Source organism: Panicum hallii, chromosome 8 (assembly GCF_002211085.1).
Source record: "Panicum hallii strain FIL2 chromosome 8, PHallii_v3.1, whole genome shotgun sequence".
Classification (NCBI taxonomy): domain Eukaryota; kingdom Viridiplantae; phylum Streptophyta; class Magnoliopsida; order Poales; family Poaceae; genus Panicum; species Panicum hallii.
In genome coordinates, this window is record NC_038049.1 from 13,564,608 (window position 1) to 13,578,148 (window position 13,541).

The 13,541-nt window shown below is 46.8% G+C and overlaps 2 protein-coding genes and 1 long non-coding RNA gene across 3 annotated transcripts; 2 read left to right on the forward strand and 1 right to left on the reverse strand.

The window, feature by feature from the left end:
- LOC112903618 (spidroin-1-like) lies at positions 1–687 on the forward strand. Its single transcript, XM_025972862.1, has one exon. It carries the CDS (start codon positions 1–3, stop codon positions 685–687), a length of 687 nt encoding a protein of 228 aa, XP_025828647.1.
- Positions 688–2,886: 2,199 nt separating this feature from the next.
- Positions 2,887–3,462, forward strand: LOC112902187. Its single transcript, XM_025971121.1, has one exon. It carries the CDS (start codon positions 2,887–2,889, stop codon positions 3,460–3,462), a length of 576 nt encoding a protein of 191 aa, XP_025826906.1.
- A 7,187-nt stretch (positions 3,463–10,649) lies between these two features.
- LOC112903357 lies at positions 10,650–12,270 on the reverse strand. The gene is made up of 3 exons (XR_003230790.1): positions 12,201–12,270; positions 11,270–11,341; positions 10,650–11,126 (listed from the first exon to the last, which is right to left on the reverse strand). It is a non-coding gene; the product is annotated as an uncharacterized LOC112903357 (long non-coding RNA).
- Between the last annotated feature and the right edge of the window lie 1,271 nt (positions 12,271–13,541).

Sequence of the window (13,541 nt, forward strand, 5' to 3'; positions counted from 1 at the left end):
ATGCGGCGATGGATGGCGGCGGCACGACCCGGCAGCCGCGGCAGGGGAACCATCAGCCGCGGCGGGAGTCAGGCAGCGGCGGCTCCGCGCCATGGCGGCGGCGCATTGGCCGTGGCGGTGGTGGCCTGCAGCTGCTGCGGGAGGCGGGGCAGGGAGGTCGCGGATCCGTGGCGGCGGCGGCACCACGGCACGAGCTGCAGCGGGGAGATAGCGGGCGCCGCCATGGCGCGGGGCTCCGGCCAGAGGGCCGCCGCCATCGCGCGGGGCTGCGGCCAGAGGGGTGCGGGCAGAGGGTCGCCGTGGGCAGCGGCGAGGGGCGCCGCGGGCGGCGGCCAGGGGGGCGCCGCCACCGCGTGGGCTGCGGCCAGGGGGGCGCCGCCACGGCATGGGCTGCGGCCAGGGGCGCCATGGGCGGCTGACAGGGGCGCCGCAGGGCTCGGCCACGACGTGGGCTGCGGCCAGAGGCGCCGCGGGGCTCGGCCATGGCGTGGGCTGCGGCCAGAGGGGCCGCGGCCAGGGGCGGCGGCGGCAGGCAGGGGCGCCGCGTGCAGGCAGGGGCTCTGCCATGGCCGGGGCCGCCCAGCTCTGTGCGCCGCCGTGCAGTACCTCCATGGATTTGCTCCAAATTGCTTCACTAATTTTGTGGCTTTTACCTTTTTTCAGGGATTACTGAGCAGGGATTATTGAGCAGGACAATCTATTGGAACTTCTCCAAGGTATATTTTCGTTCCTCTACTTGTATAAGCATGAGTTGTATGCATTCTAATTAGTTTATAATTTGTATAGATGGGTGAAAAAATGCTGTATCTTGAGTATTGCTATTATTATGAAATTCGAAGAAGAAGGATTCTTATTTGCATGGCAATCTGCGTTGTTATGTTATGGTACAAGTTGCAAGAAAATAGATTGTCCAGGAGGTACATCAAATATGGTTCTTTGCTAGAAAGAGATTTAGAAAGGGAAAGGCGTCTCAACCGTTTGTATAATGGGACCGAGGCTAATTGTATTAGTGAGTTGCGTATGCGTAAAGCCGTTTTCCATAGGATATGTGACCATTTAAGGTCTCGTGGGTTGTTACAAGACAGTATGAACGTCTCTATTGAAGAGCAGCTTGCTATGTTCATGAAGTTTGTTGGCCATAGATGGACAAATAGGTCGGTTGCCTTTGAATTTTTGCGTTGCGGAGAGACAGTTAGTAGATACTTCAATGCTGTTCTAGATGCTCTATGCATTCTGTCCCGCGACGTCATTACCATGAGAACCACCGAGACACATCCAAAAATATCCAACAGCCCAGGAAGATTTCACCCATACTTTAAGGTCACATATACATATGTAATTAGAATTTAATCTTATATTCGTTAATTTGTAGTACCTACTAATAGAATAACTTTTTTTTATTTTTCCTAGAAATGTATAGGGGCTCTGGATGGCACTCATATCCTAGCATCGATTCCTCTATATATGCAGGATAGGTTTAGAGGTAGAAAACACTATCCAACACAAAATGTGTTAGCTGCCATGGACTTTGATCTTAGGTTCACATATGTCTTGGCTGGATGGGAAGGATCAGCTCATGATTCCTATGTGCTACAAGATGCATTGTCACGCCCCTCAGGATTAAAAATTCCAGAAGGTATTTAGTAAAGTCATAAGTGATGCCTAGTGTTTTGCCTTAAAAAAATATTACCTAACTTTAGCTAAATCCAATTGTAGGTCACTATTTTCTAGCTGATGCTGGTTACGCTGATAGACCTGGTATATTACCTCTGTATCGAGGTGTTCGGTACCATCTTAAGGAGTTTCAGGGGACTAGGCGACCAGAGAATCCAAGGGAATTGTTCAATCTTCGTCACTCCTCCCTTAGGACAACTGTTGAGCGGTCATTTGGCACACTCAAAAACAGATTTAAGATACTAACAAGTCAGCCATTTTTTCCTCTTAAAACTCAAGTAAAGATAGTATTAGCTTGCTGCACTTTGCATAACCTTATAATAGACGAGGGTCCTGATATTTATGTCTATGATGATGAGACATGGTTTGCAACTCTTCCAAGGAGCAACCGTTCCCATGGTGATATGAATATAGACAACTAGCTGTGGGCAAATATGCGCGATCAGTTAGCCCAACAAATGTGGGATGAATGGGATCAAAATTGATGTATTTGAGCCCAACAAATGTGCGCTTGTATTCGGATCTATGTACTTGTATTGTGTGTTTGTATTTGGACGTGTGTGGTTGCATGCAGACCTATTTACTTGTATTGGATGGTGTATTCAGACCCTGTGTACTTGTATTTGATGGTTGCATTTAGTTGCTATTGATTAGCTATATAAAGCGGCTGTATTCAGATCTTGTTTTGTTGCATTGCTATATTTTTATTTGTTGATCTTGAGTACAGATATGGTTAAAGGAAAAGAGAAAAAAAAGGTTGAAGGTGATGGCTCCGCTCGTGAGAGGACCATCACTTGGGATGATGATCAAACCAAGTTTATGTTTGGTTGGTTCATTGAGTTCATAAAGGATCAACATGCTGGTTTCAAGCTTAAAAAACAGCACCACTTCAAGTGTGCAGAAGCATTGAATAGACAATTCAATATGGGGGTAAGTGCTACCCAAGTTGAGAGACATCTAAGACACTACAAGGAAAATTGAAAGTTTGTTGCATCAGCCTTAGCTAAGAGTGGTAACACTTTTGATGCAACAAGGTCTATGGTAATTATCTCTGAATCAGACAAGGCAAAACTACAGGTGCTCTCTATTTTTCAATGTATTTTTGTTAATATTTTACTGTTTTAATGTAATTTAGACAACTAAGTAATATGTTACTTTGTGCAGGTTAGAGTAAGAAGGCTCCTTTCTAAGCCTATCAAATTCTACAATGAAATGCAAGAATTGTTCCGTAATAGCAATGCAGACGGTTTTCTTGCTATGGATGCCGCTAATTGCATGAATGACACACAAGATGATGAAGACAATGACTTGAATGATGACATATGCAATGACTTTTCAAATTATGCTCAACCTCAAGATGATCTAGGTGATGATTCTGACACTTTGCCTTCTCCTACAAATGAGCAAACTAGCTTTTTATCCCAAACTGGCGATGGTAGTTCATCTAGCTCTGGAATGAAGCGTCCTAGAGCTGAGGGTAAACCAGCCAAGAGAGATGTGAGACCGAAAAGTCAGTTGTCAAAAATAGGGGATACGATTGCAACTACTTTGGTGACCCTTCAACAAGAACTCAAGAAGCCAGCACCGGCTCCACCACATATGCCTAATTCTGATGCTATCTTGTGGCAAAGGCTTGAAAATATGACATTAACTACCGATCAAAAGCTGATGGTGGGAACTTTTCTAGCACATAAGGATCAAAAGGGTATGCGTGGTTTTCTATCCGGTTCAGCTGAGATGACATTTCAATCATGGGTATTCAAATTTCTCAGTGATTCGGGGCTGTAATTCCCTATGTGCTTGGCTGCTATTTTGTTTAAGTGCCAGGTGATATATGTTTCAGTTCATACATTATTACTTTCATTGTTTGCACTTTGCTAAAATGAGCTGTTTTGCATTTGTAGACTCATTCAAGAATTAACTGAAGGTGGATGGTGTCAATGACGGCACTTCTTTTGATTTTCTTTTAGGCTGATATATGACAGCTAATGAAGATATATGGTGATGCTCACATATAGTTTCTGTAGCACTAAAATGATGGTAGTATGGTGCTGCTCATATAGTTTCTAGCACTAAGATGATGGTAGTATGGTGCTGCTCTAGTTTCTGTAGAACTAAGATGATGATAGTATGGTGGTGCTCACGTACTTTTGCTAGTGGTACGATCTTTTGTGGACAGTGCTACATTAGTATCCAACTTATATGTTATTTGAATTGGACTATGCTGGACAAGAACTCTGCTCACATGCCTATTGTGTAAAAGAAAAATATTTGGGTTGCTTTGTTGTTGTGACCTTGTGTCCATACAGTGCAGTTTTCATACAGTGGAGTTGTCCATACTCTGCTCAGAACTTACAGTGCTCTATGGAACCTCAAAGGAGAGAAGGGAGCCAAATTATATGTGACATGGCAATCTCTAACCATGGTGTTAAATTTACAATTCTCACAAATGACAAATATGTTGCAGCAAGGATCCGTGACATCCAATAGCAGAAAGAAATGACAACTAAAGATTATAGAACCGAGAATGTCAGATAGATGAAAGAAGCCATAAAGAGAAGCGTAGAACTAAACAGATCATCCACCTATTAACGAAGGAGGAAAGGAATTAAGTGGCTTTTAGGTGTGGTAGCAAAACAAACAGCTACCACACATTGTCTAACTGTAGGTGTGGCAGCCATCCAAACTGCTACCACACTTTTTTCTAAATGCCTAACTTTAGGCGTGGTCATGAACCAAACACGTACCTAAATTTAGCTACATTAGACGTGCCACAGCTTAGGCAACAGGCTAACCTTAGGCTAGGCGAGTGAGGCATCGAACCAAACAGCCCCTTAGATAGAAGTACATAAGACCCAAGGTAGCTTTCTTCTTCCTTTCCCCCTGCCTAATGTCTTTGCTAAGTGTTTGAGCTTGAGTAACTTGTGTGTCACACTACCTCGTTATCCATATATTATCTGGCCCCTATTTATGCAATTGAATATCCAAGCAAGAATTTATGATCAACTTACCTATTCCATAACTGCCGCCTTCCTTGCAGAAATATAAATACGACACCTGAGATTACTCAAAGATAAAATATTACAACAGTATTCCGTGCACTTACGGATTTATCTATGACGTAAGAAATACCACACGGTGTTTTCTGACGTCGCCGCCGAGGATTAACCGTCTTGAGGATGATGCTACGGAACGCCAACACCCCTCACTTTCTTCTCCCTTCTCTACTATCCCCCTTTCTTCCTCACCAAGAGCAGAGCACCTCACGCACGGACACACCTCCACACCTCCACACCTCTATGAATTAGAGCTTCAGCAGCAGATCTCCCTCCCCGCTCGCCAAAATCTTAGGCACCAAAACCAGATTCATGAACTGAGTCATCTCCATCTCCTTGATCAAACCAAGTCCCCCTCGGCCTAATCCTGCCTGCCTCTGCTAGTCTGCTGCTGCATTGGAATTTGGATAAGCATTAAATGTCAATGTTATGATCTTACTCCGAAAGCTAGATAGAATCAGGAAGGGAAGGGTAGGACAGGGAAAGAATAGAGAGAATTTGGGAGGGGCGTCGTCAGGAGTAGGAGGATGACAGCCTACGATTCAGAAGTTCAGAATGTTTTATATGAGTTAACTTCCCTGAAGTCGGCTATATAAAGGAATACAACTCAGCCGAAACGACCCACTAGCCAGCCCAAGGTGCGCGGCCCAACTACTCCTCACACGAATCAGCGACGACGCACGCCATCTTCCGCTCCCTTCTCTCAAGCAGACGACACACCTTCTTGGATACCTTCCGGGTCATGACATTCCTCCCCCTTGAGAGGCAGCTTGACCCCAAGCTGGAGCAGATGAAAAGCGGCGGCGCATATCTTGTTCATCCTCCTAGGTGCATAGCGATGAAGGAGAGTTCCACTGAACCATGATGATAGCGAGCAGCGGCATTGCCCTTTTGATGAAATGCTTCCTTTTGAAAAGCTGTCTTCAACTCATCTCCATCAACCACCCTGATTTTATGGTACCCTGATCTAAAATCCAGCTTAGTGAACCACTGAGCACCAGTAAGCTCATCTAACAATTCATCCACAATGGACACAGGATGTTTGTTCTTGATAGTTATGGCATTGAGGTGTCGTAGTCGACACAGAAACACCAATTACCATCTTTCTTTTTGACTAGCGGGACTGGGGAAGCAAAGGAGCTAGCACTATGTTGAATCACACCTAATCTTAACATGTCCTGAACTTGCTTCTCAATCTCACTCTTCTGCTGGGGAGAATATCTATAGGGTCTTATGTTCACAGGCTGTGTGCTCCAGGTATCAAGGGAATGTGATGATCACCCTCTCTTTGTGGTGGCAAGGCAGTGGGTTCATGAAACAGGTGTTGGAACTTGGTAACCACCTGAGCAACTTCTGGTGGAACAGAAGTGTCATCTTCTGACATTACCTCAGCAATAGAGTGAACAACAGGTAACTCACTATTACTTGAAATTCTTTTCAGTTCAACACAGTGTGTAATGGCAGACCTCCTCATCAGTCCCTTCAGCTTTCTTATACTGATACCCTTACAGGAAGCAATATCATCCGAGATACCCTTCAACAGCAAACGTCTGCCACCCAGAGGAAATTTTATCAACTTTTTGTTCCAATGGATCCATGTAATACTATGGTCTTCAAGCCAATCGGCTCCAATTATCATGTCAAAGCACTTGAGGGGAAGCACTCTTGCATCATAAGCAAAGGAATAACCCTGAATTGTCCAATGAAAACCAGGGACACATGAATCGAACACCATTGGGGTCCCATCAGCTGTAGAAAACTGCATGGTGTCACAAGGTTGCAATAGAGCAGAACAACACTGTGCTACTGCTGGACCGAATCAAGTAAGATGAGAATTTCCTTTTTGCCAATAGAACCAGAAAACCTCATAGTCTTTCTTTTGACCTTGGATTCCTGAGGAGTGGGACTGTTCTGCATACAATCTTCAGTGACTTCCTGTTCCTCATCACTGGAATCAGTGTCAGATGATCAATCACCTGTAACAGATCCAATAGCTCCTGGAGCATGTGAATAGGCACTTGATCAGGGCACTTGTGGTTCCTGCCAGTCCATTTTTCACCACATGTATAACAGAGGCCATTGGCCTTTCGGTAAGCCATAAGTGCTGCCAGTTTTTCATCCCCAATGGTCTTGTCAGACTTCTTCAGTTCATCCTTCTTGAAAGGAGCTTTAGCTTTATTCCAGCAGTGAAAACCCGACTACTGGGTTTGGACAGATCCTTCTGCTCATGCTTCCCATAATGATGCTTGCGAGATTCCGACTCCTCTTCTTGTAACAAGGCAAGAGCACTCGCAGTATCCACAGTTGTTGGGCGATGTAAAACAATAGGAGCCCAGATCTCGTGTTTCAACCCGTTCAGAAAGCGAACAACAAAGAAGGTATCAACATAGTTGGGATTATACAACAGAATGATGTGAGTCAACTGCTCAAACTTCGCATGGTACTCATCAGCCGATGCAGTTTGACACAGTGAATCTAATTGGCGCATATGCAAGGAGTACTGGTCCCTATCAAAGCGCTCGCACACGGCCTTATGCAACTCCTCCCAACTACCAACTCTGCCACGCCTCTCAAAGGTCTGCAGCCATGATTCGGCTGTGCCTGAGAAACTGAGAGCCGGGAAACAAGGTTTCAAAGACTCACTCACACCATACACCTCAAAAAAGAGCTCACACTTGTCCTTCCACAATTCAGGGTTGGTATCGTCAAATTTGGGGAAATCCATTTTTGGTGTAGGATCCGAACGAACAGCAGAAGAACTCAACTTAGGAATGAAATCATGGAAACGAGGTGAGGGATTGTGAGGCATACCCATGACTGGCCGTGGCGGATGGGATCCCAGGATCCCACCGCCAACATCCCGGTGCCCATGATCACTGCGGTGCCTGCTGGGCCGCTCCAAAGTTGGCGTAGAAGAGCGCGCCGCTTGTCCCGGGGCAAGGTTGAGGTCGAACGGGTCGGTCCACGCCGGGGGTGGTGGCGGGGGCAGCGAAGGCTGATGCGGAAGTGGCTGCAGCCAGGGAGGCGGCGCCAACTCCAGCTGCTGCAGCCGCGATGCGGTGTTGTTCGCCTTGCTGAGAAGGGAGTCCATGGATGCGTCCGTGGAGGACTTCCACGCTTCCAACCTGGTGACCTTGTCGAGAACCTTCTTCATCATAAGATCGAAGCTCTCGAACTTGGTCGCGAGATCCTCAAGCAACAAAGCCATTTGAGTCTGAAGTTTGGTGGGCTTACGCAGAGGCGCCAGGGCGCAATACTGGATGGATTGGAAAAAATTTTGGGGGATATGTGGGGAAGATGGTTATGGATACCAATTGTTATGATCGCACTCAGAAAGCTAGATAGAATCAGGAAGGTAAGAGCAGATCAGGGAAAGAACATGGAGAATTTGGGTAGGGGCGTCGTCAAGGATAGCTTACGATTCAGAAGCTTAGAATGTTTTATGAGAATCAACTTCCCTATTTGGAAGTCGGCTGTATTAAGGAATACAACTCGGCCGAAACGGCCCACTAGCCTGCCCAAGGCGCACGGCCCAACTACTTCTCATATGAATCATCGATGATGCGCGCCATATTCCGCTCCCTTCTCTCGAGCAGACGACGCTTCTTCTTGGATGCCCGCCGGGTCATGACAGTCAACACAACAGCATTTGGCTGAAAAAAATAAAGCATTCTTCCATGGTCTCATCTGAAAACTGAAACAATAAAAGATTGAAAAAGGAGAGAAAAGTTTGGTACAAGCGACCGCAAAGCTGCTGGAGCCGCTGCATGGAGCTCGATTCGATGCACTAGGAGCTTCAATCATCGGCGTTCTGTTCAATTTTCAAGCCATTGGCCACTAAGTTCATCCAAATGTGCTCGATTTTGAGGTCCTTGCCTCCGAGCTTTTTCACCATTTCTCGATTCAACTCTTCACTGCTTCATGCTCTGACTATCAGATATGGTTCGTGATGGCCGGATGGGGGGATGTGCATGTCGTCCTGGCGCGTGTGCCATGTAGCTCTCGCCTCATGCACGGCAACCCACGTCCTCCATGCAGCTGCACGCACGTTGCCGATGGGGGTGGGTCCGGGAGAGGGTTTTTGGTTTTTGAAGCATGTGTTTGGACGTCCTGCTGAAGAGGGTTGGAATGGGTTCGACCCACGTAGCCCTAGGTTTAGATGCGATTTCATATAGGTTGGGACGGATTCAGATGGAAATATTCTCCGCATCAATCCGTTTTATCAGCTTGAAACAAACGGATGGGTCGACCCACTTCGACCCATTTCGCACCGTCTCGTGCGGGCGAGCAGCTCGCACCGTCTCGTGCACGGGCGAGCGGCAGGCAGGAGGCGGCCAGCGCGGCATGAAAGTGGGTGGCGGCCATGCAGCATGTAGGCGGGCAGACTTGCGTGACGTGGAGGCGTCCGTTCGTCGCTGTTGGCCTTGCCCTCACTCACACACTCGCGATCAGCTCGCCGGAGTTGGAGACAACACACAAGATTTGCCGGCGACGAACGCCGCGGAGCACAAGCTCCTGTATCTTGGCTTGTATTGATAAAAAACGGACTCGGCGAGAATACTGAACTAGGAGTACATGGTGTATTTAACCACCAGGGACGCACCATGGAGCTCACCTCCACTCACCCGGTCTTCACGCCATGATCAGCACGACGCGCTCAACAAACACCGTGAGAGCCATCCGCTCATCTCGGACTATGCGGCTTCTTCCGTGCTGACCGGCTCCATGCACACATGCACTCCACAGACTTCTAACTGCCTACGACCCTATCCCCACAGCAGCCTGGGCACAAACATGTGCAAGTACTGCACCTAGACTCCAACACGATCAACAGCCCTAAACAGCCGTGATCCAAACTGCAACAGGCACGCACACATGATCCTCGACTCCAGAACGTGTCGCACCTGCGTGGCGCGCCCGACCTCGCCGCAGCCTCCCTGCTGGCGCCCACGCGCACGAACACAACGCGACACATAACACACACGGACTCACGCACCCCGGAACAGACCATGGCGTGATTATTCCTAACAGTCGCGGAGGCAGCCCTGCGACATGGAGGCGGCCGCAGGGCTAGCGGTGGGCGGGAAGGTGAGACGCGGTGGCGGCCGTAGGGTGGGCGGCCAGCGCGACACGATGGCAGCCATGGGGCGAGCGCTAGGCCGGCACGAATGTGGAGGCAGCCGGCCGGCGCGCGCCGAGCGGAAGCGCAGCTGAGCGGCGAGATGGGGTCGGCCAGTGGATGGCGCTATGATGGGCATGTGCGCCCGAGGAAGAAGAACGTGCAGCTGATGACAGGTCGGTCCCGTCAATGACATGTGGGTCCCACACCTAATAGTACTAACGGTGTTAAATTGCCATCCATCCCACCCCACCTCATCCTTCATACCAAATAAAAAACTAGAATAAATCCTCTCAACCAAACACGAGGTGGATTCAACCCAACCGAAAACATGAATGGACCCAATCCATCTTATTTGGTCCCTAAACTAAACACATGCCAACAGATAAGGCTTAGACCTCCCTATCTCAGAGTGACTGTGTACCCACTTTATTAGTTGAAGAGGGGTAGATATGTCCTAGGAATCAGACGGAATAGCTTTACAGACTGGGTCCATTTAGTCAGTGGATCATAGCTTAACGGCATGTGACGAAAATAGCATTTAAGGAAATGCAAATTTTAAATAATAGCAGTCAAGGGAAGTAAGAAATTTTAATAGCCCTCAAGGAATTCGTATAATCTCTAGTGGCATTGAGGGGATTTAGTCATACCTAAGTGGGTAGTAGCTTATATTATGTAGTTTGTGGCTGATTGCAGCTGGCTAATACTCGGAGGCATGTAAAATTTGACCGCAGAAGTGAGGGGTGGCAACACAGTATTGGTTACCATTTAGGCCTCGTTCGTTTATTTTGAATCCGTTCCCGTCCAGGAACGGTTCAGGGCCATGATCGAGTGAATCCCCTTCCTTCACTCGATCCTGGTCTGCTTCAAATCCTATCCAGGAACCATTCCATCCCCTACAAAATGTATTTGTCTGGATAGGAACCATTCCTGGTTCCAAATTGCCAAGCAACTGAAGCGAAGCAAACAAAGACAAGAAGGAACATCAGTTCTGAATTCTGATGCCAGCAACCATCATCCTGCCAGCAGCGTTTGCTTCAACTACCATCACACTCTTACTATGGATCTGCGTGATTCTAGTAAACTACTTCTATACAGGAAAAAAAAAGAAAAGTCATATATTCTGGGATCAGATTCAGTTCTCGCTCCAGCTCAGAGTCAGAGACCTCTTCCTCTGGCAGCTCAAAGGCGCCGACGTCTGCGAAGTACGTCTTCAGCTCCTTCACAAAGTCTGCTCCTTCACAAAGTCTTCTGGGTGCGCTTGGAGGGGGTCGTTTCTGTTTAAAACATTGCAAGCAGCCAGAAGTCTGAACATCAGTGCAAACAAACTTTATCGGAAAGTCAGATTATTTGAAATCACTTTCCAAGCACACATTGTTATTGATAAGAAATTTAAATTTTGCTGTTATTAATTAACAACCTGTTCCCGACAGATTTGATGGGGATTGTTGTCGAAGTAGTCCACGAAAACATGGTCCACCCTCCCAGCCAACTGAAATCCAACGAGCCATGGTAAGAAAACAAAACAGTAAAGTTCATAGTTATAGACCTGAACTTCTCACCACAATAGTATCTTTAAATGTGATTGACAGCAAGTTGCAGAAGTTTCATTTTATCAAACAAAACAGTAAGACACCACTAGTCTAATTGGAATTAGCATTCTCAATCACTAATGAAACAAAATTGCTTTCATGGTAAGAAATTCTTTGCAATTGTAGAACTAATAAGTTCTAACTAGCATCAACGGTCCTGAGTGCCATCAGGGAAAAAAGAATAATTTCTATGAGAACACAACTAATCCTCATCAAAATACCAGCTCCACCCGCTTATACAAACATTAAAAATATTAACAGAGGTGCGCTGCCCATTTTTGTTACCTTCTCTTTTTTTTCTTCTAATATTGCTCAAACGCATCACTTCACACCTCGTTTTATCTCCAATTAGAGTGTAATTCTCACCTACACAGAACAATCTATTATCTTTGCGTGCAATTAACCAAAACCAACCACCAACGATGTGCTCGAATCATCGCAAAATCAGTTCACTCATCATCTTCGCGCCAAGCAAATCAACAGCACAGCTCAGCACCGCACGGAATGTGGAAGCTCAGCAGCGCACGGATGGAATCAGTTCACATTGGATGGAATCCGAAGCTCAGCAGCGCACGGAGTGCGGCGACGGCGCCAGCGACGTCCCACACAGCGCAATAGCACAAGATGAGAAAGAGCACCGTGGCCAGGGAGGCCATCGACGCCCGCCGCCCCAGCGCGTACCCGGCCTGCGCCGTGGCCCACCGGCCACCGGAACCAAGAAACGCGAGAGGGAGAGAAGAGGAGAAGTTGACGGCTTACTGGCGAGAAGGCGGCGGAGACTGCGGATGAAAAATGGGAGGTGGTCGCCGTCCCCGTCGGGGATGTGCCGCGCCGTCCACCGCCTGCGCCACTGGCTCCGCGTGACCGCGAGTGGGCAGGAATCGATCCGTAGGGTATGAGGTAGGGTTTCGTTCCGGGCGGTGGAAAGGGGGGAAGCCCATTCCGGGCCTGTTTCATTTCCCGGTCCGGTCGAAACGAACGACCATTACAGGCCGATTCAATCCAGGTGGAACGAGGCCGGGAACGGGCCAATCCGGCCTAACCGAACGAGGCCTTAGCGAGCTTTTCGAGTACCATGTGTCCTTAACTTTTGGGGATAAATCTCTAGGTTTGGCCTTAGCTGGTTGCACTCTGCCAATGACCTCATTATTGTCGCTTCCTTGTTGAAGCCAGGATTGATGGAATTGCTCTTCAAGGTGAAAACCACTCTTTGGGCTTTATCGGATCTTGGCAATAGAGACGCGTGCCCTTTTGAAGGCATTGGTTTTGGAGGGCTTTTTATTTTTTCAACCCAAGTTGTAAAAAAAATGGCTCCTCTAGGTTATTGGTTGCGATTTTGATGATTGAGTGGATAATATACTTATTGGAATTAATGTGTTTGTCAAGAATGTCTCTTTGTCGGCTTTTTAAGTCATAAGGATCAATTCAAGTCTTTGCAAATTCCAAGTCAACCAAATAGTAAAAATCATCCAATTTAGGTATTCTTACCATAAATGGATTCAAAAGAAAACGAAGGTTGGTCATCCAAAACAAAGGAAAAGAAGGCTGATTTTGGAAACAAAAAGAACTTGTACGCAGACTTTTAATCTTTTGGCTAGAATCTAAGAAAAGCAATTAATGAAAGTACAATTGGCATCTCCCATCTTAAGGATTATGCACACCTTATACTTAGGTAGTGTTTGGTTCAAAAATTGCAACACAAAATGTAAACGTTATCAGATTACACCGCTAGTGTATACGAGATAAGTGATACCTGAATATGTTTGGCTTATGACTGTAATGGTACCAAAATAGAAGAATAGGTTTCGCACGAATAAAAATTACTCGAAGCTAGGATAAGAAACCAGAAGCAATTGATCCCCTCTCACTTGGTAATCAATGAATTTGGCCTCACTAGCCTGAATCAGCGATTCAACGAAGAATTTTAAAGCTCTTGATTGTAGTGGCCAGTAATAATGCAAATAATGAACCGGCAAGATCTGTGACCTTTCGTTATGCAAAAACAATTAAATAACATACAGGAAACTAGATGAGATTTCTTATTACTGCAAAGCACCTGTGTAACTACAAGGAAGCAGTACTACAGTTTACATGTTTATT

Bases quoted from the DNA above. Each gene is read 5' to 3' on its own strand.
- LOC112903618 (XM_025972862.1), top strand. From the start codon at position 1: ATGCGGCGATGGATGGCGGCGGCACGACCCGGCAGCCGCGGCAGGGGA.
- LOC112902187 (XM_025971121.1), top strand. From the start codon at position 2,887: ATGCAAGAATTGTTCCGTAATAGCAATGCAGACGGTTTTCTTGCTATG.